This window comes from Hetaerina americana, unplaced genomic scaffold (genome assembly GCF_022747635.1).
Source record: "Hetaerina americana unplaced genomic scaffold, ioHetAmer1.1.p SCAF_6, whole genome shotgun sequence".
NCBI lineage: Eukaryota > Metazoa > Arthropoda > Insecta > Odonata > Calopterygidae > Hetaerina > Hetaerina americana.
Window position 1 is genome coordinate 76,633,931 of NW_027287205.1, and position 20,431 is coordinate 76,654,361.

The 20,431-nt window shown below is 36.6% G+C and overlaps 1 protein-coding gene across 2 annotated transcripts in view; it reads right to left on the minus strand.

Moving 5' to 3' along the window:
- LOC139694931 (hippocampus abundant transcript 1 protein) overlaps positions 1 to 19,676 on the minus strand; it is a 38,304-nt gene extending 18,628 nt beyond the window's left edge. Inside the window, exons 1-6 of one of the 2 annotated variants that reach the window (XM_071593442.1) lie at positions 19,402 to 19,676; positions 17,740 to 17,835; positions 11,590 to 11,652; positions 6,120 to 6,247; positions 5,779 to 5,893; positions 513 to 731 (exon numbers count right to left, since the gene is read on the minus strand). In XM_071593442.1, the coding sequence (XP_071449543.1) occupies positions 513 to 731; positions 5,779 to 5,893; positions 6,120 to 6,247; positions 11,590 to 11,652; positions 17,740 to 17,835; positions 19,402 to 19,482 (702 nt within the window). In that variant the 5' untranslated portion in view covers positions 19,483 to 19,676. Of the gene's footprint in view, positions 1 to 512; positions 732 to 5,778; positions 5,894 to 6,119; positions 6,248 to 11,589; positions 11,653 to 17,739; positions 17,836 to 17,941; positions 18,566 to 19,401 lie in introns of those variants that run through there. The other variant, XM_071593443.1, reaches the window with a different exon arrangement.
- Between the last annotated feature and the right edge of the window lie 755 nt (positions 19,677 to 20,431).

A 20,431-nucleotide genomic window follows, 5' to 3' on the forward strand; every position in this document is an offset into this window, starting at 1 on the left:
GACTTCAGCGTTGAAGCCCCTTGGGGAGTGTGAACTTTTGAGGTAACTTACTTATAAAACCCTTAGTTACAAACATAAAAATGACAATTTTTGTACCTATGGTATCTAGGTATAAGACATCTATACTGGTTACACAAAAACCCACTCTCTTGTTTGCATGATTTTATTAATGTTTAAGGTTAGTAAAACCAAGTGAGAGTCAACCCTTGAACCAGAAATCAACTGAAGCCTAATTGCCACTAAATATTGAGTCAATTCTGAATGTGTTACACATAGCACAAAGTACATTTGAATTAAATATTAGATCAGAATTCCGGCCAAAAATAATGAAATAACATAATAAGGTATTATCTACCATATAACTGTTCAGTAAATAACCTTCTCCTATTCAGTTCTGATGGTAAACAATAGAAATTCAGCCTTATAACTCTACGTGAATGGACATACTTCATTAATTACCATTCAATGCAACATATGAACTTGAATGTGACTAAAGCAAAAGACGATCTTACCGCAAAAGGATCTGCTTGTTCCCAAGAAATTGGGGCACCCCAAGACGATGGACGAACTTTCTCCGGAAGAGATTCAGGGACTGCAACCAGAATGAAGAATACATCCAGGAGGGCTATTGCAGTGGCCAACGCCACTACTAGAGATTCAGAGTAGGTGTCAAGCATGTAAGCACCCAAAGCTGGAGATATAACTAAACTAGCTGCAAAGGTGGCCGATACCTGAATAATCCAAAAGTGTCATGTTAATTACAATCAGAATCCAAAGAGGAAACATACAACTGTAACTACATACAAAGGATTTAAAAACCGAAACAAAACCATTAGCAATTATTTACATCTTGTGAAAATATTAAAAATTATTTCACTATTTACTGTCACTACAGCATACTTCATTCATAAATAGATGTAAAAGTATTGCTCATTACAACACACACAGAGGAAATACACAACATTCACAGAAAACCATAATTTCCTGAGCTCTGCAATAATTGCTTACAGGAGGAAAGTTAACAATTGAGTAGGCTATGCTCTTAAAATCAAAAATGCTAAGCACAAATAACATTTGACTGTTTGCATGCATATATTTTTTAATGAAGTATCAGATCTCAAATTCCGATTTACATAATTTCAGAAATCCCATTGCATAAAATTCTGGAGTATAGAACCATGTTTTAAATTTGAGACTGCCAGTGATAATTCAGCTAGTCACAAAAATAGGATTACATAATATTAATCACTATTACACAATTCAGTGAGCTTTAGAGGCAGTTAATAATCAAGAAAATGTACTATTGATAAAAGAGATTATTCCAGAATCAGTGAAGCCAAAGTCATCATTAGGGTGTTAGCTATGTAACTGTAAAAGATGCAGGGGGTTCTATATCAACAAACAAATTTATCTACTTTAATTTTGGCTTCACGTAAATAATTTTTGATGCTTATGCAGGAAATGATAATATATACATAGCTCATGGTCTCATTGTGATATTTGTGCAACAATCCTGCTGTGTGATTTAATTATATGTGAGCAAATGAACAATATCATGTAAATACACAATCCTAATCACTAATCCCCCTGTAAATGCAAGTTATTGACAGTGACCACCTTCTGAAAAAACACGAATTCTCAAGAAAATGAAATCAATCCTCTGAAAAAGGTGATGCACTCTTTTCCCTGAAATGGCACACTTCAAAAATAAGTGGCAAGGTTAGTACCATTTCAGTCAAATTAAAAATTCATAATGATCACCAACCAACACAGTCTAAAAATCAATCAAAAGCAAAACAAAATCATTTATTCACAATTACACAGGAGGAAAAAGTAAATTTGAGTCACAAAAATCACCAATATACAATTACGAGGGTCATCCGGAAAGTAGTACCCGTTCGTGCCGCATGAAGTGCTGACGACGCGAGTAGCCGCTGGACGAGGTCAGATAGCTTCAGTGGCTTGTCTGCCTTCTCTGAGCCAAGTTGCGTGACGCTAGCATTGCCTGTGTTGTTTCTGTGATTGTTTACAATGTTTAAAAAAATTGAGAACGCCGCCAGTTGTGAAGTGAGGGCAGTGATTAAATTCCTCAATGCAAGAAACGTTCGCCCATGTGATATTCATCGCCAATTAAAGGAGGTGTATGGAGACAATGTAATGGACGAGTCGTCTGTTCGGCGGTGGTGTCGCAACTTCAACATGGGGAGGGGGAACACACACGACGATGAGCGTTCGGGGAGACCGTCTGTCATTACAGACCAACTGGTGAGCTCAGTTGACGAATTCGTGAGGAACGATCGGCGCGTCACAATTGATGACATCTGTGAGCATTTTCCCAATGTTTCTCGAACAATTGTTCATGAAATTGTTAAACACCATCTGCATTATGCAAAAATTTGTGCAAGATGGGTCCCTCGCGTATCTCAATGAGCTGGCGGCGAAGGACTATGCAGCAGGAATACAGAAACTTGTCACACGTTATGACAAATGCCTTAATTTGCTTGGAGATTATGTTGAGAAGTAGTTTAAAGTATCCTCTTTCAAATAAAATTTTTTATGTTTGTTAATATTTACTTTTGTGTCTTTATTTCACGAACGGGTACTACTTTCCGGATGACCCTCGTATCATAGTCAGAGTGAACGTAAACTAAAACATTCTGAGCATCAAAATATTCAGGGAAATATCATAAGCCCCCATTTCCATGTAAAGCATGAACCACTGCTTCAATTAGTGCAATCTCAAAGCCGGGTCTAACAATTGAGGCTCAAGTGGAGCAGGGCATGCAAAGAAAAACAGCAATTTCTAGACATAAACGAATGAGTGTTTATTAAAACTCTACTATTGCTTCCACCTATTTTTTATTTTTATTTTATTTATTTAGCATTAGTCAAAAACAGCACATTATGGCCTTCACATCGAACTATTAACAACGATAACAATGGTCACATTTACAAGCACCGAAGCCCTAGGTGGAGGAAAACTCACCCTGGTGGGAATCGAACCCTCGAACGTTACCTCGTCACCACCGGGGTCGGCGATGAAATGTGTACGAGTATAACTTCATAATGAAATTTTTTTATGCCTAATATCTTGTATCAATTTTAAACACACCTTTTCACAGTAACACTACCAATTCATTAACTCCCATAACCTGTTAAAATATTTCCACTGGTACACCGAAAGAACCATCATCACCAATTGTTTTATTAAAATGCAACAATTTCACTATCATTCACCTTTACTGGGATTCAAACCAGGGTCCCTTGATATTCATTTGAGTGCCTTGGTAGTTTAATTGGCCAAAACTCTCAACCATATACCAAGGGATCCACTTTCACATCCCAGCCAAAGCAAATTATTTTTACACTTTGAAATCGATGTATTTTAATGCACATTAATTGACAACTTTTAAAGTTACTGTCACGTCATCTCCCATGGTGCTTTAAATTAGCGAACTGTCTTAATTTTTGTTCCTATAGATGAAGATACATTCCCCAACACTAACATTAATTTTTTAACTGTGAGATGCTCTAATTAAATTGATGCTCGATTCATTGTGGATTTCCCTAGGCCTTTAGACTCAACAATCACGAGGGTAGTTGGAGAAGTAAAATCCTCTTGAATCTTCCACCGGGTTAGTGCCTCCATTGCTGCAGACATTTCAAAAACCAACTCTGTCATCATCCTCGGGGCATCTGAACCCCTGCATGCCAGCTAGATTGAAGGGTTGGAGCTGCATGAAAGGTAGTCTGAACAATGCCTGTTCCACAGTGAGGTAGCCGTAAAGGCAGTTGACTCCAGTGGTATGGCCACTTCAGTGATAATCATATTAAAAACACTAGCGAAGAAGTCAGAGGTGAACAATCTCATTATTTATCCCAAGGAAATATCACGGAACCAAACATGAAAATGAGTCCTAGCATCTATAGCTGACAACAGAGCTGAGTGCCGTGCTTTGCGGTGGGGAAGGCAAGGCATCCAGAGCTGTCATCATACAAAAACTCTTTCAGAGCCTAGCAGATGGCAGAAGAAAAGAACATTCAGAGGACAAACATCTCCATAAAAACAGGGACTTGGAACATTAAAACAATGCTATGGAGAAGAGAGCAAGTATCTATCCATTGAGAAAGGAAAAATAGATGTATCAGCCCTGTGTGAGGTGCGATAAAAAGACATCCGAGATTACTGAAGCAATAGTTGCATGAGAATGTACAGCCAATATAGGTGTAAAGCCAACTTGGGGTAGCTACAGTACTGAATAGGAAACTGTCAAGATGGGTTATGAGTGTGGAACAGATGGAACATGGACAGAATATTATTCATAGAAATAACAGCAAACCAAGTGAATCTAACAGATAGAACAGGTGTAAATGCCAACAAACAAACAGAGCGATGAAGAGCTTATAGTGTAACCAATCAGATTGAATTATTGCATATTTATTATGAAAAATACTCAGAAATTGATGGGGACTCAAATTCAGTGGCATGAAAATGGAGAGGACATTTGAAGGAGAGTGCATATATGGTTCAAGAGAAAGGGATGACCACCAGGAGCAAACTATAGTTTTGCAGGAAAAATGGCACAATATTCACTAAAACCCAGTTTAAACACCACAGTAAAAGTAGTCAAGCATTGAAAATTCTGGGAAATATACCATTTAATTTAACTGGTACATAATATAATATCAGTCAAGAGTGAATTACGTGTAAACTCAGTTTCCCAGAAGCAGATGAGGATTAGAATCATAAATTAGTGTTCTGTAGTCAGCTGGTCAGAATAAACGAAAATTTTGTAGAAGAGAGAGGAACATAACTTTTTCAGGTTTAAAAAAGAGGAATTCCTTCATTATGAGGGTAAAAAAGAAACTTTACACTTCCACAATAAAGATTTAATATTTCATGATCATGGTTTTGATGCCTGTGAGGCTAAGAAGAGAAGTTGGGGGATTTAACGCGGCAGATAATTGGAATAGATAGAACAGTTCACCTATTTAGCAAGTTTTTTTGGATGAGAGTGGACAGAGTAGTGGAGACATAAAAAGAACAGTTGTATTGGGAAAGGAAGCTTTTACAAAGAGTTGAGCGCTAATGCACCTTACGTGAAGATGTATGGAAAATACTTATGAAAACTTGAATATGAAACATTTTGGATGGCACAGAAACCTAGCCACTGAGGATTAGTGTAAATTGGAAGTTTCTGAGATATAGGTGTGGAGAAGAATGTTAAAAATAATTGGACTAAAAGGGAAACAAACAATACAAATCTGGGCATGGTATGAGAAGGGTGGAGGATGCTAGGAGAAATTCAAATAAGGTAGGATGATGCAGGACACACAGAGGCAATGGCATGCTGAAGACAGTAATAAAGAGGAGAACTCTGGAAGATGAGTAGAGAGACCGCATGAGACCCAACATTTTGGCTGGAATTAAGGGCCATAGAAAGTATGCTGGACTAAAGAATTATAATATGTAGTACAGGGTCTTGATATAGTGTGAATTCATGCTACCTAGGGCATATTGATACAGTAGTGTACAGTCCTGGGGTCCATCAAAAACCTAACCTAATTTGGTGGACTACTTATAATAATAAATCTCAAGTACACATTGCTACAATGCAGGCACATTTCATGGCTCCCACATTATAAAGAGTTCTCTCAGTAATATTACTACGATTGTTTGTTAACATCTTACCATCATACATTAATAGGACAGTGTAATCAAAATTTTTGACAGTAGCATTAACAGAAATAAAATTTTCAGGATCATGATTTACACACCAGTCCGTATGCAAGACTTCTCTCATGTTCTTCAGTTACATCTGCCACATATGCAAACACAACGGAGAAGGTCACCGCAAATACACCAGAGAGAGATATCATGGCAAAAAACCACCTGAATAAAGGAAGAAATGCTTTAATGTTAAATATGTTTGATTCACTGATAAAACATTTAAAATTTTCTTATTTTAGCATAATTTATCTTTAAATTAGTGATTGAATTTAAACAATTTGAAATAAAAATAGAATTAACAAAAAATATTCCAAATGCCAAAGTGTGAAAGACTTCAACAGAGATTTAAATTTCAAATTTTTATGAAATTTTGATGTTAAAAAATTACCAGGTGTTGATGGTCATCAGTGGGATTGGTGCACAGGTGAAAAAGACTGTTATGAGGAGAAAGAATTTCCGGCCCCACACATCTGAAAGTGCCCCAATTAAAGGTGCACTCAGAAAAGAAAGGAAACCCTATGAGGAGAGAGGATGATTAAAATAATTAAACAGAGCAAAATTAACTCATCACTGAATTCATAAAGCAGTTCACTAAATTATAGAAAGAAATCAATTTATCTATAAGTACTCTCAAGCACATGAAACAATACTGGCCAAATAGTCAATGACAAAATAAATTTACAAATGGTGAATTTTACTACTCACATTGCAATTATAACATGCCAACATTAAAAACCTTTGAACTTGAACCAATTGCTATAGTCCATCACATTGAACTCAAAAAATTACACTTAAACATCAAATCTTACTCAAAATAATTCATCTCCTGTAATAGCTCCAGTTAAATTTTAACTCACAAAACCGTGAGACTTTCCCATTGGTATAATCGCCTGGAATGAACCCTCGTGATTTTCAAAAACCTTGATGAACATTGGTGAATAGAGACAATTACCATAGAATGAACATATGTCCCAAAAATATTTCTAATGACAATTTCCTAGAGGTGTCAAAATAGCCCCAAAACTTTGGTTTCCAGGATACATGGGGTTTTCCAGGTGGCATGGAGAATTGAGATAGTACCGTGGTGCATGCAGAACCCAAACACAAACTAATAACTTCAGATGCTACAGGGCTTAACATACTAGGTGAGCAAACTCTCGCTTGTCACAGCAAGTTATGGATCGGAGACCATGGTAATGAATTTCCTACTTGTGAGGGCTGTCCAGGAATTAACCTCCGTTTGCACGTAGTGAGTGAAGTAGGGGGGAGCTGAATATTTGCTTTATTGACACACACACACACACACAAGGGCAGTATGCCTCGAGCTGCAGTGTTTGGAAGGCTACACTATTTGTCATTTGTTTATAGTAGGGAGTCAAAATGAACAATATAATTGGAAATTCTGCCAAATGTAAAATCCATTTAGTGATACAGTTTTTGCTGGCAATAAACTTCGAAGCTGCTAACGTCCAAGAACTGGCCATCAGTTCATCTGCCATAAGGTTAGGCCAATCACTTCAGTCCTCGTCACGAACATTGGTGCAGTCATATTTAAATTGAATATACCACTTCCTCACTCCATCTTCACAAATTATTCATCTCCGTAACCTTCACAAAGTTGCCTATGAATTTCAAATTGGCTTGTGGTTTTTGCCCATAAAAACCTAATTACAACAGGCAATTCACAACTAATGGAATTTTCTATTGCAATGCTCATTGTATAACAGCTCACAGTGAGCAAAGTAGAAGAACCAGTCTCCACACTACCACTGCAGGTTGTGAACTGAGTGCAGGAGGTTAGACACAAAGCTCTAGTATTCGATGGTTTCTCAACCCTCCTCTTTTCCCCTCTCTCACCGACCCCTTCCTTCACAAGAATGGTATAAAATTGGACTGCAACTTGACTACAAGGGTAATCCCAGAAGTACCCTACCCAACCAAGAAAACAACAATTTTGGAAAAAAACTGTATTTATTTTTCAACATAATCTCCTTTCACCTCTATATACTTTTCCCAGCGATGTCTTATAAGTTCGATACCCTTTATATAATAAGAACTGTCTTGCACCTCAAAATAGCCATTAACTACCGACATCACTTTTCCGCTGTTGGTAAATCTTTGATCACCGAGCCATTTTTTTGTTTGCGAACAGATTAAAATCTGAGGGGGCTAAATCTGGTGAATAGAGAGCATGAGGTAGCGATTCAAACTTTAAACATAATTGTGAGCTGGTACATTGTCTTGATGAAACAACACCTTCTTCTCAGTCAAATGTGGCCGCTTTTTCTTGATTTCTTGGCTCAAACCTTGCATTAATGTGATATATATTACTCTCCGTTGATAGCTTTTCCTTTTTCAAGGTAGTAAATGAAAATTATCCCATGCAAATCCCAAAAAACCGACAACATAACCTTCCCTGCAGATGAAACAGTCTTCGCCTTCTTTAAAGCCGGTTCTCCCTTTTGAGCCCATTGTTTTGATTGTTCTTTGTCTCCGGTTTGGAGTAATGGACCTATGTTTTATCCATGGTTATGAAACGGCTCAAAAATTCTGCTTTGTTGCTGTGAAACTTTGCTCAACACTTAATTAAAATATCTTCACGATGCTGGTTTTGCTCAAGTGTGAGCAAACGCAAAAGCCATCCTGCACACAGCTTTCTTGTGTCCAAAATTTCAGTTAATATAACATGTACCGCACTTTTTGAAATGGCTATGTCTGCCAGCTCACCCACTCTCAGTTGACGATTATCCAGTATCACTTTGTGGATTTTCTCCACAGTTTCTGGAGTCGGTCACCTCTTTTGGTCAACTAATACAATGCTTGTCTTGGCAGATTATATGGCCTTGTTTAAACTCTGCTACCCAATATTTTACTGTAGTAAACCAAGGAGCAGACTAACCCTAAGTAGAACTCAGTTCAGCTTTTATATTGGTTGGGCTGAGGCCTTTCACATAAAATATTGTACCACATAACGTTGATCAATTTTCTCAATTTTCACCAATTCACTGAAAACGTTCACTATTGATGTCTCCCAAGCAAATACTTAACAACGTGGCATCTTGAAACATATGCTTTATAGAATGCATTTTTTTCGAATTTAGTGATATTTTTCAAACAACTACCACCATCTCTAGGTCAGGCTGGATACTTCTGGGCTTTCCCGTGTACATTGCGTCCTCCTCCATCTCTGAGTGCTTCCTTCAACCCATCCAACATTCCTATCCTGTTCCTGCCCTTTCCTTGTTCGCCTAACATTCTTCCCTCTATTACAGTTTTCCACAACCCACTGCCGATCAATATGCCCTTCATCTATTTTTCCTGTCTCCTTAGGATTTCTCCAAAGAAACCCCTCTCCTCACCCACCATACCAAGTACTTCCTCATTTGTTTTCCTTTCGGTCCATTTCACCTCCTCCATTCTTCTCCACTACCACATTTCAAAAGCCTCCAATCTACGTCTATCCTCCTGCTTCAGTGACCGCGTTTTTGTACCATTCACAGCTATGCTCCTATATTTTAATGAGCCTTTTCTTAACATCCTTACTCTAAGTCCCAGTCATCAACTCACTCCTCCTTGTGAAAGCCTCTTTTCCCAGCACAATTCTTTTCCCTAAATCCCTACTACTAAGTCTGTGTCGGCCCAAAACAGTTCCTAGATGCGTCAACTGTTCTGCTAACTCTAGTTTTTGCCCTTCTACTTCAATGTTTAGCTCTGCATTTTTCTTTCTGGAAAATGGTACAACCTTTGTTTTATTAATATTGATTCTCATGTCATGATGAGATGAGTATGAGGTTTGTTCAAAAAGTTCCCCCAAAGCCTCAATTGATAATTTTTAACTCTGATTGCAGGTGTTGTGTCCAAAAAAATTACCAGTATACTTCATTAGAAATTATTACTTTTTTAGTAACAGTATTTTAGTATCCTGAAAGCCAACACTGGCGTTTATGGCTGGGGAAAATAATATTTAATATAGTCAGTCAAAAAAGACGGGCATAAGAAACTAAATAATGTATCCTTTCCAATAACTACCCAAATAACCACCTTCCACCATTTTGTTGATATCTTGTTTTGTTCATCAGTTATAGCTGTTTATGTGATGGGACGTTCATGAAGTGTGGCAAAAAATCAGATCCATGGAAATGAGCTCTTTGAAGGAGCAGTGTTATTCTGTGAAATTCTACAAATCCTTCAAGGTAACTATAGAGTTGATTACCAAGGCTGATGATGAGGATGCTACAAAAACGTCCCACGTGTTATGAGTGGTTTACCTGTTTCAAAAATTAGTGGAAGATGACAAGCATCCGAAAGACCATCAACGTCAAATGATGACCTTGCATATTGAGAATGAGAATGATCTCGTACAGGAAATTGACATTTGACCGTCAGGGGACTAGCAGGAGGGTGCCATCTTGATTCGCCATATCCTGACAGAAATTGAGGTTGGATCGAGTTGCTACCAAATTCATGTCTCATCTGATGACGACAGACCAGTATCAGGTTCAAATCTGACAGCAACCATCTGACTGACCAGAAGAGGATGAAATCTTCTTGCCCAGGGTCATAACAGGTGATTAGTCATGGGTTTTTGCATATGACATCAAAACAGAAGTGCAATCTTCATAATGGATCGGTGAAACATCCCCTGCCCCAAAAAAAGCTTGACAAGTTCGCTTGAATGCCAAGGTAATGTTAACTAGTTTTTCAATGCAAAGGGTGTTTCACATCATGAATAACTACCTAAAAGCCAGAAGGCCTACACAGAGTACAACCTGGAGGTTATGAAATGACTAAGAGAGAGAATCAGGCACAAACAGCCCAAACTTTGGAGGAGCAGCGACTGGTTTTTTCACAACGACCACTTGCCAGCTAATAAGTCTCTCACAACTCTTGAGTTTTTAGCCAAAAACAGGACTGCTGTGCTTCCCTACCCACCCTACTTACCAGCCCTGGCCCCATGTGACCCATGGGGCACATGGGGCTGGTAAAACCCCTGCTCCAAGGAAAAAGATTTGCCACCATCCGATATAGAGAAAAATTCGATGGAGGAGGTTATGAGCATTCCAAGATGGTTTCAAAAAATTGGAAACACCATTGGGATAAGTGTACTTATTAGGGAGAAGACTATTTTGAAGGGGACCCTGATCAATAATTTGTTAGCGAAGTACTTGTTTGTAATAAAGTTCCTGAACTTTTTGAATACACCTCATACATCCTGGATAAAGGAAAGGCCCACTACTTCTTAATATCAGCCCATCATTCACTAAGGCAAACCCCCTCCCTAACCACATCTCAGTTTAAAAAGGCATTTTAACTTTTTGTCCAAAATTTATAGTGACATGCATATTCATAAATTTTACTAGTTAATTCTAATACCCATCTATAAAATATTTGATTAAAATTTGACCTACTTTAAATTTTACACTTCAGTTATCTTATAACTTTTCCCGGTAAATCTGAATACTGATTATGCTGTACTAAAACCATTACTTTTAGCTGTTCAGTAATTCATAAAATTCAATTTAATATCCATTGGGTTTTAATGATAAAAAAATTAAAAACTGATTTTCTAAAATATTTTTTGAACAACTACTGATATTAAAAAGGATATCATAATCATGACATTATAAATGAAACTCAATAGCATCAGGTGAGCTTTAATCACATGAAAATATATTTTAAAAAAAAATAATTCAAATCACATTCTGCAATGTTGATCATAAGCATGTAATACCTTTCTGAATTGAAATTTTGAATGATCACAAATATGCAGATCAAATAAAAAGGTTAAAAGCTTAAAAATAAAAGTAAACATCATTAAAATTGTTTATAATCACAACATTATAAACCTTTTCACTTACTTTTATGCCCATGATTAGTCCATTCATCAGGAATGTATGGTCAGGAAATGTTTCATTGAGAACCTAGAAATAAGAAAATTAAATTCAAACCTACAATTTAGGAAGTTCACACTTTCATGTTTGGTATTTTCGTCTATCCTCAGGTCCAATTCACTTCAGAATCCATGAAAAAATAGGACTTGAGATTTGTGGAAGAAAGCAAAAAAATTCACAAAAAATGAATCATTGTGGGCCACCACAAATTAAAGAAAAGTTTTAAAAAATTCATTGCACATGAATTTTTACATAAAAAAAAATATTTTTAAAAACCTGATTTGTATACACAAAACCTGTGAGCCTAAAAATCCATCGGCTATAAATTTACTTAAGAGCTCAATACAGTGTCTACTAGAAAATGTGATGACTTTTCAATTTGAGTTAAACCGGCATGAAGCCATTATTTTTACACAAATTAATCAATCTCTTTCAGTAGTAGTAGTTTTTATGGACGGCGACCAAAAGCTAAGGTCATTTGCACCATTAGGGATGGATGGGGGAGGAAGGATAGAGAGAGAAACCCCGAGTCAGCATTAGCCTACTCTTATCGAAAGGTGCCAAGAGGTCTGCAGTTTAACATCCCATATAATTGAGGTAGTACTCACTCAAAGTGCTCTCCGCAAAGCACCTAAAGTATGGATCAGGATACTGCTGAGAAATAACTGTCTCCAGGATTTGAACCTGGGCCCTCCCGGCGGGAAGTCTGTAAATTAGCCACCGCACCATCTTGATCCCCTCAATCTCATTCGTCAAGCCCAAAGAACCATCATTTCAAAAGCTTCTGTACAATGTTTCACATCACATTCCATGTTACTTCAAGTAGAAATATGTAACAAACATCCTTGATAGAAATAATCATTTGTTAGTGCCCTTTTGCTTTATTCTAGGAAGATTAAATTACATATATTTTGTAATAAATTGCAGAAAAATAGATCAGAAAAAAGACCCTGGAAAAGTGGTCAATGTCTTTATTCACCGTGTGTGAATGGAAATATATGCACTGAAAATGGAATTTTAGCCTTATACCAATCTTGTTTTTCTATCAATGAAGTAAAATGGATGATGACATCCCCTTATGTGGACACATGAGCTCCGTCCGAACTGGTTAGGCATTTGGGAGCATGCTTTTTGTTGCCTGAATGTTAGGGGCCTAACGAAAAGGTAGCTTGAGTTTCGGCACCCTATGCAGTAGTAATGTCATCTATGTTGCTTAGAATAAGGAATAAATAGATGTTGTCTAAATGTAAATATTTTGATATTTAAGGTAGCTTGGGCAAACATTTGTGTGTAATTACAAAACCACACAATGGTTGGTGTGTAATACTGAGTTCACTACACAATTCATTCAGCAGTCTTTTCATTAAGTTTTTCTTTTCTTTCTTTTGATTAGTGATTTTTGGCACTAGTTTTGTATTCATTTGCTCTTATTGGGCTATATTTAACAATACATGGTCCGTTTTTTATATTTTGCTTTCATTAGGTCAGATAGTATTACCTTTCAATAATTTTAAACTTTTTATCTTATTACATGGTATTTTACTCCAGGATAACTTTTCGGTCATTAATTCTTGTCAGTAATTGCTTTAAGATATGCTTTGTGTCATGTGTAGTTATATTTATATTTGTGCGCACTTTCCTTGCTAATTTGATTTTCAAGTTAAATTTATTATCAATTAAATATGTATCCTACAATTATTATTACCAAGCACTTTTTCATTTTTGTTGGTTTTATTACTTTGTGGGCTGACTTAGTGTAACGGTGACTCCATTAGCAATGGTTTGGTGAACGACCTACGATTACACCCATTTGGATTCATTCAGACAGCATTTTAATTTTAATAAGTGCACTACTATATGTTTACACTCTCCAAACACATTACACTTGAAGATTATTTTTTGTTATGTTTATACACCAAAATAAGATTTAACAAGTACACAAACAAGGTATGGAAACAAACAAGATGACAAAAGATGCTCTTTAGTCACGAAAAAAAGCACCAAACAACAAAATATGTTCCTACCTCTACATTGCAAATATGAACATCCTACAACTTGATAATGTTATTGTAAGAATTAAACTAAAATGTGGTAGACACCAAATTTTACTAATCTAAGGAAAGCTCCGCCTTTTCTCACCTTGCATTAATTAAGCCCTTTGTTTTTTAAACTAGTAAAAGTGTACTCTCTCAAAGAAATAACCATTACTATTGTGACCAACATATACAATACACTCCAGCCATGGCGAATATTCTTCTGCTAGTTATTTAGCTTCTAGCACTTGAGAATTATAGGGTTACAATATGGTGTATTTAGTATACACTTCTTGTGTCCTAAATCCAGGGGCCGAAATAGGGAATATTATTAGAAAAAGGAAAATTTAACTTTAGATAAAAGTTTGTACATTTAGGAGCAACTAAGGAGATGTAAAATTTGACTGTAACCATAGGAATTCTGAGAGGAATTTAATTTGAAACTGATGATGTTTGCAGTGCTAGACATACCACATCAAAATCTACTGGAAGCTAAAACACTCCCTCTTATTACCCCGACCTAAGGATAAGCCCTTACCTGGATATTTAATACTCCATGATTAAGTTAATTCAATACCATTAATTCTCTTTGAGAAAGTAGAACGACTAGAAGGGTTTGCCATGGCTGCATCACATAAAGTACACCAAAAAACCATTGACTTGATATTTTCTATCAGGCTTAAGGAGTACAGGATTAAATCACTAAGGGTGACGGTTGGTAAAAATGATGCCTCATATGCATGTTCTACAGTGAGAAGATAAGATGGGAGTTGGAAGTGCATTGAATTTGGCAAGTGACGCTAAAACATATACGTCCTCCCTTATTAGTAAGCTCAATCAGTATCACTTAAACACGGGAGAGCAACAATAAATAACAAATATGAGTTGACACAGATAAACACACTTATGCACTGATGCATCACAGTGACCAGAGAGATTGATTGGGTACCCCAGGGTGTAGCGTTTTCTGATCATTTACAAGGCATAAAACACAAAAGAAAGATGAAAACAACCCACATTAACATTAAGGATTCATTAAGAGCAGGGAAGAGATTATGAAGGACTGCCGTTGAAGGGCTTCTAAATGACCACAGAGCTATCAAAAATTCATGAAAAACTTAGGTGAAATTATAATGGGAAATGAAGGAAGCAATGCCACAAATTGTCAAACGAGTGCCTCACGATAAATTATTGCTAAAGTTGGATTCGTTACCATTGGACTTGAGGGTAAAACAATGGATAAAAAATTTTCTCAGAGGCAGAACTCAAAAAGTAAAATTAGGGGATATATTTTCAAATGAGGCGAGCGTACTAGCAGGAGTTTCACAAGGTAGTGTTCTAGGGCCATTACTCTTCCTAATTTACGTAAACGATCTACCAAACAATTTACATTCCCAAATAAGACTCTTTGCTGATGACTGCATTATATACAGACGGATAGAACATGTAAATGACCACGTAATATTACAAAATGACATCGATCGCCTTGGTGACTGGGTTACAAATAATAATATGGGCATTAATATAAGTAAAAGTAAGCATATAAAATTTTCAAATAAAAAGAATGCAGAAAAGGAAATTTACACCCTCTTTGGAGAAAGAATCCCATGTACTAGTCAATGCAAATATTTAGGTATTTATTTAACTAGGGATCTTGGGTGGGGGGTCCAAGTAGATAATTTGACACAGAAGGCATTTAAAGTATTGCATTGGGTGATGAGAAATTTAAAAGGAAGTAGCGTAGCCACAAAAGAAAAAGCATATAAAGCACTGGTTATCCCTATCCTAGAATACTCCTCCATAGTATGGGATCCATATGAGGTGGGACATATTAAAAAGATAGAAAAAGTTCAAAGAAAGGCAGCAAGATATGTACTCGGAAGGTACAAAAGAACAGATAGTGTCACGGATATGTTAGATGTACTGAAATGGGAGAGTTTGAAAAATAGAAGAAAAAGGAGTAGGTTAGGCGCGATGTATAGAGTTGTTAAAAAGGACGAAGCGTGGGAAGATTTATGGCAAGGGATAGAAAAGCCTAACTTTAAGGGAAAAAAACGACCATAGCCACAAAATAAAAATAAGGACTCAAAAAACCAATAAGAAAAAATACTCTTTTTTAAATAGAACCATAATTGATTGGAATCAGCTGCCTGGAGGTTTGTTTGAGCCCTTTCCATCCAATTTTAGAAGTTTTAAGTTGAAGTGTAAAGCAGCCACTGGGTAATAAACTTCATTGTAGTCATGAACATATTGTTTGTATGTGATGTGGATGACATATTGTATGTGATGTGGAAGTTTGTTTGTATGTGATGTGGAAGTGTCATTATGTAAAAATATTTTATCTCTTCTGTTTTTATGTGTTCGTATGTAATTTTCGTTGTAGAGTTATCTTTGACCTAACCTGACCGTTGCCACCAGGAAATTTGCCTAATTGCAACGTAATTGTGTAAAATAAAAATAAAATAAAATTTACAGGAAGCAGCAATAGCTTTGGGGGACAAATAGGGGTAGCTGCATGAGTTTGTCCCTAATAAAAAAAAAACGATGTTGAACTCCCCTTGGATTGCAAGTCCAAGAACAGATGATACTATTATATGCACTCAAGGTCTAACTTCCCTTCACTTTTTCCTGACACACTACTTACAACAAAAATTTGAAAATTCTGTTACATCTCAACAGAAAGTCCACACTGACATAACCATTTTTCACTATGTAAACACCACCACTCCATGCCAACAGGACCACTTCCGCAAGGGTCCCCATTATATAAATTGCAGATGGTCATTGGCCAAAGTTTGGTGGCTTCCTGGTAACCTGACATTCGGCCTAATTTCAACTGTCACACCCACTAATGTCCATTTTCCCCATCCATCGCCCCATCACCACATATTTAACTCAATTACTAAAACGTTCGATAAACAATCATCCATGCAAGTGGAGAAAACAAATAATCATGTTGTTCTTGTACACCAAATAATATACCATTGTAAGTTTTGAAAACACTTTCACACCAACACAAACCCTGATCACTGCAGGGTGCAGCTATGTACATCTTGCATTTATAAAGAATAACCAGATCCTGTTGAGGTGAGAGTCTAACCAGATGTTATCACATGTTAGATGGTGGTTAATGCATGGGGAATTGAAATATGAAAATTGCAATATATGGCTATAAACTCCATCAGGTTATTTTTTATCAGTGTTCAGCAAATTTGAGTATGTCATCAAACATTAATTAAAACGCTTGAGGTCAATGACCCTGTTGCTCTGGTATGACCAGTTAAGCAGCAATAATTACATGATAGCCATGTCCATAATTGACTGAGGGTTCCTTTCAAACCATTTCATCAATCTATTGCATGTTACTAGAAAATTAAAAGGTTAGGTAATTATTTTAGTATTAAATCTTCACAACATTATGTAATTAACACTAATGCCTTTGTGCACATACCCATATGAGATTAAATGAAAAATCCCTTAGCTTGAATGTAACTTAATGGAAATTCTTAACACACCGGGATTGTAGCATAAGCATGCATGTAACAGTGCACTCACTATATGTGTACATCACTCTCTTTAGCATGTGTTTATGGTGCTCACTTAATAAAGCATAAGGTAATGGAGTGAATAACAGCAAAAACGATTGCAATGGTAGGATACCTAGCAAATTAACAGCCATTTATCAAGTATTTTAAAAAATAACAAAAAACGACTTGTTATAAACAGAAAAAGGAACTTTTGTATAGTGGGAGAAAATATTAAGATAAACAGACTCAGCATTTGAAAAGTATTTAAAACACAAGTAAAATACAAGCAAAGTACAAGTAAAATCAATGAGAAATTCCACAACATTGAGAAAATGTTGGAAAAAGCCTGTATTGTTCATTTCCAGTTATACGCATTTTTTCCAAACATCTTGAATCTCCAAATTTGCAGGGTGGTAATATTGTATTGCAGAAACACGGCGGGGGAAATGAAGTATAATTATTCGTAGACATAAATAGTACACTTATATTTCTTACTTATATACTAGGTTGATATTACAAAACTAAGAAAATTATATAAAAGATTGGTTAATACTCACAGCAATGACTGGCATGGTGAGAAGACCCCATGCAAAAAATTCCAAGAATATGACAACCAAGGCATGGTATACACTCGGTTCCCCGATTCCCGAAGACTGAAAACCAAAGAAACATTCTTGATACCAGCTAATCAGAAAATGTATGCATACAACGGGGGAAAATGCATGGCACGACAGTGACTAAAATAGTGGTACCACAAACCTTCAATTTCAAACAATTCCAGAACACATTCACCCGAGCAACCGATGGCTCGGTAGTCTCGCCCTCCTCGGGCATACGGACTCAGGATAATAAAATGTGGGCAAACTTAAAAAAACGAAATTTTGGATTTTGTTCCGCAGCATGTGAATGGCATTATTTCGTTAACATTACCGTTTGATGATAAGCCGGTTATCGTATCAATCGCCAGAAACAAAGGAAAGACATAACTCATGGTTTTGGTGATCAGCACGGAACCCATTCGAAGGCACGAAACACTTAAGACCCATTGCTGCTGGTCGAAATCACTGATTCCCCTCTCCACACGTAGTAACAAATTTAAATTATGTTTATGGTTTTGCATATCGATAAAGTCTCCGAACATTCAAACTGAATTCGCTGTATATGACAGTTGCTAACGCATCCCTTCCTTACTGTGACCTTCATCTTCACACTTAGTAGGTCAAGGTTTGCTTAATTACCAAACGGAGGCAAAGTTTTTGATGAAATTACTTCGCTGTAAAAATTAACTGGGTGCTCTATTCCTAAACAGAGAACATCAGGTTGTTCTAAACCAAGAAACAACAGTTTTTACGACAGATGTTTTGGACTTCACTAGGACGGAGTCTTCAGCCATTCGCAAGAACGTCACTTCCGGCCTATATCAATTTCCGCAATGGCGTAAATCTGTTTTCTAAGAAATTATACACAAGTATTATTTTTAAACTGCATAAAGCGGGTAATTTATATTGAAAATTCTAAAGACAAATGATTAGGTTTCCTAAAAAATTTACTATCAACGTTTCATAATTAACGACCGAAATTCCAATGGGTTCGATTATTATGCCTTCACAAATCGTTTCAACACTGGATTGCAATTGGTATTCAGATTGCTGACACTGCTCGCAATTTTAATTCTTTCGATGACACACTTTACCCGTTTTATTGTTTTTGTTTCATGCCCACATCCGTTGAATGTTTTTGTACGGCTGACTTAATTTCTACCACTAATTAACTTCGATGGAAATGTCGTGCGATAAAAGAAAAGCGTAAAATTTAATATTTCAGGGAAATTACATACATAATAGATATAATGAAGGCAAGATATTTTGATGCATTTTTGAATTAATGGTGGACGCACGATTCTCAAATACGAACAAATATGCATGGAAGCTGATGCGAATCGTTAGGACTGAGGGCGACAAGGTCATTTTGGTAAAAAAACTCAACTTCCTCGGGTCTTATGTCGTCAAATTAAAAGAGCGCTAACAATATTTTCCATAAGGCTATTTCATTGATGGTAGATTTAGGATTAACGCGGTCTGCTAGGCAGAAGAATGACTCATCGACAGGGAGTTACACAAAAAGCATACCGCTATAATCAACGCATGTAGCAAGGTTAGACCTACTCTCTTGGCCTACAAAGAGAGGCCGATTGCATAATTTGTAAATTATTTACTTACCGTAACCACCCCATCCTTCATGATGGTCTTTCGGCTCCGTATTATCATTCCCACGACTTTCTTGGACACCTTAGTTGGCATATTCACCAATCATAGGAAGACCGTCAAAATACAATTACTATTTCAACTCGGAATACACAACACACTCACTACCACTGCCATGATGGTCACAAAATAATTCAATGCTGAGGAAGGTTAACATTATTTATACGACCACAAACATTACACTCCTCCCAAGAGGAAGCACACTTATATGTGGATATACTAATGCAGAAACATTCGGTTATACTGGCAGCGCCTCTAGCCTCGTGTGTGGGAACTATCGTATCACGTGACTTCTGGCGATTTTACGAAATTTGCTCTAAATTGTATTTATAGTTATAATATAGTTTTTCTCTCGTATTCGGTTACTCTGTAGGAAATTTTGCATTTAAATATTCAATATTTCTTTTTCCTTTCAAGATTCATACGATTAACAAAAACCTGTAAAGTATAGAAGTTTCATTAGGTAACTTTTTCCGTTTTTTCCTCTTGTCGGCTCTGCTCTCGTAGTTTTTCGGCCTCTTTTGTAAGAAAATATGACGTGGTGCCTGATTGAGATATTGGAATAAATACGTGAATTTCCATTTTCAGAATTTCTTAGATTCCAGAGTGAACAGCCCAAAACAAAGCTTATAATGCTTATTTGAGATTATTAAGATATAGTGACTCAATATACACATAAACAAACATGAAACACTTCTCTGTGTGAATACTAACAAACGTCGTTTGTATGGAAGTTGTGGACTCCAAAGCGAAAAATTCTGACTTCCAGGATACACCGCCACCACAGTTTTCAACCCGGATCCAATATCCTCCGAGGAAGATTTACTACCCGAAAAATCTCACAGCTTTGGTGAAGATGTACGGCTCGGAGGTTACCCAGAGGCGTACCCGGGAATCGAACCCGAGTCAGTAGCCCAGCAAAACAAAATGAGCTAAATTTATTAAGAGATAATAAAATCGTGATCAATAGTGAGATGATTGCTAC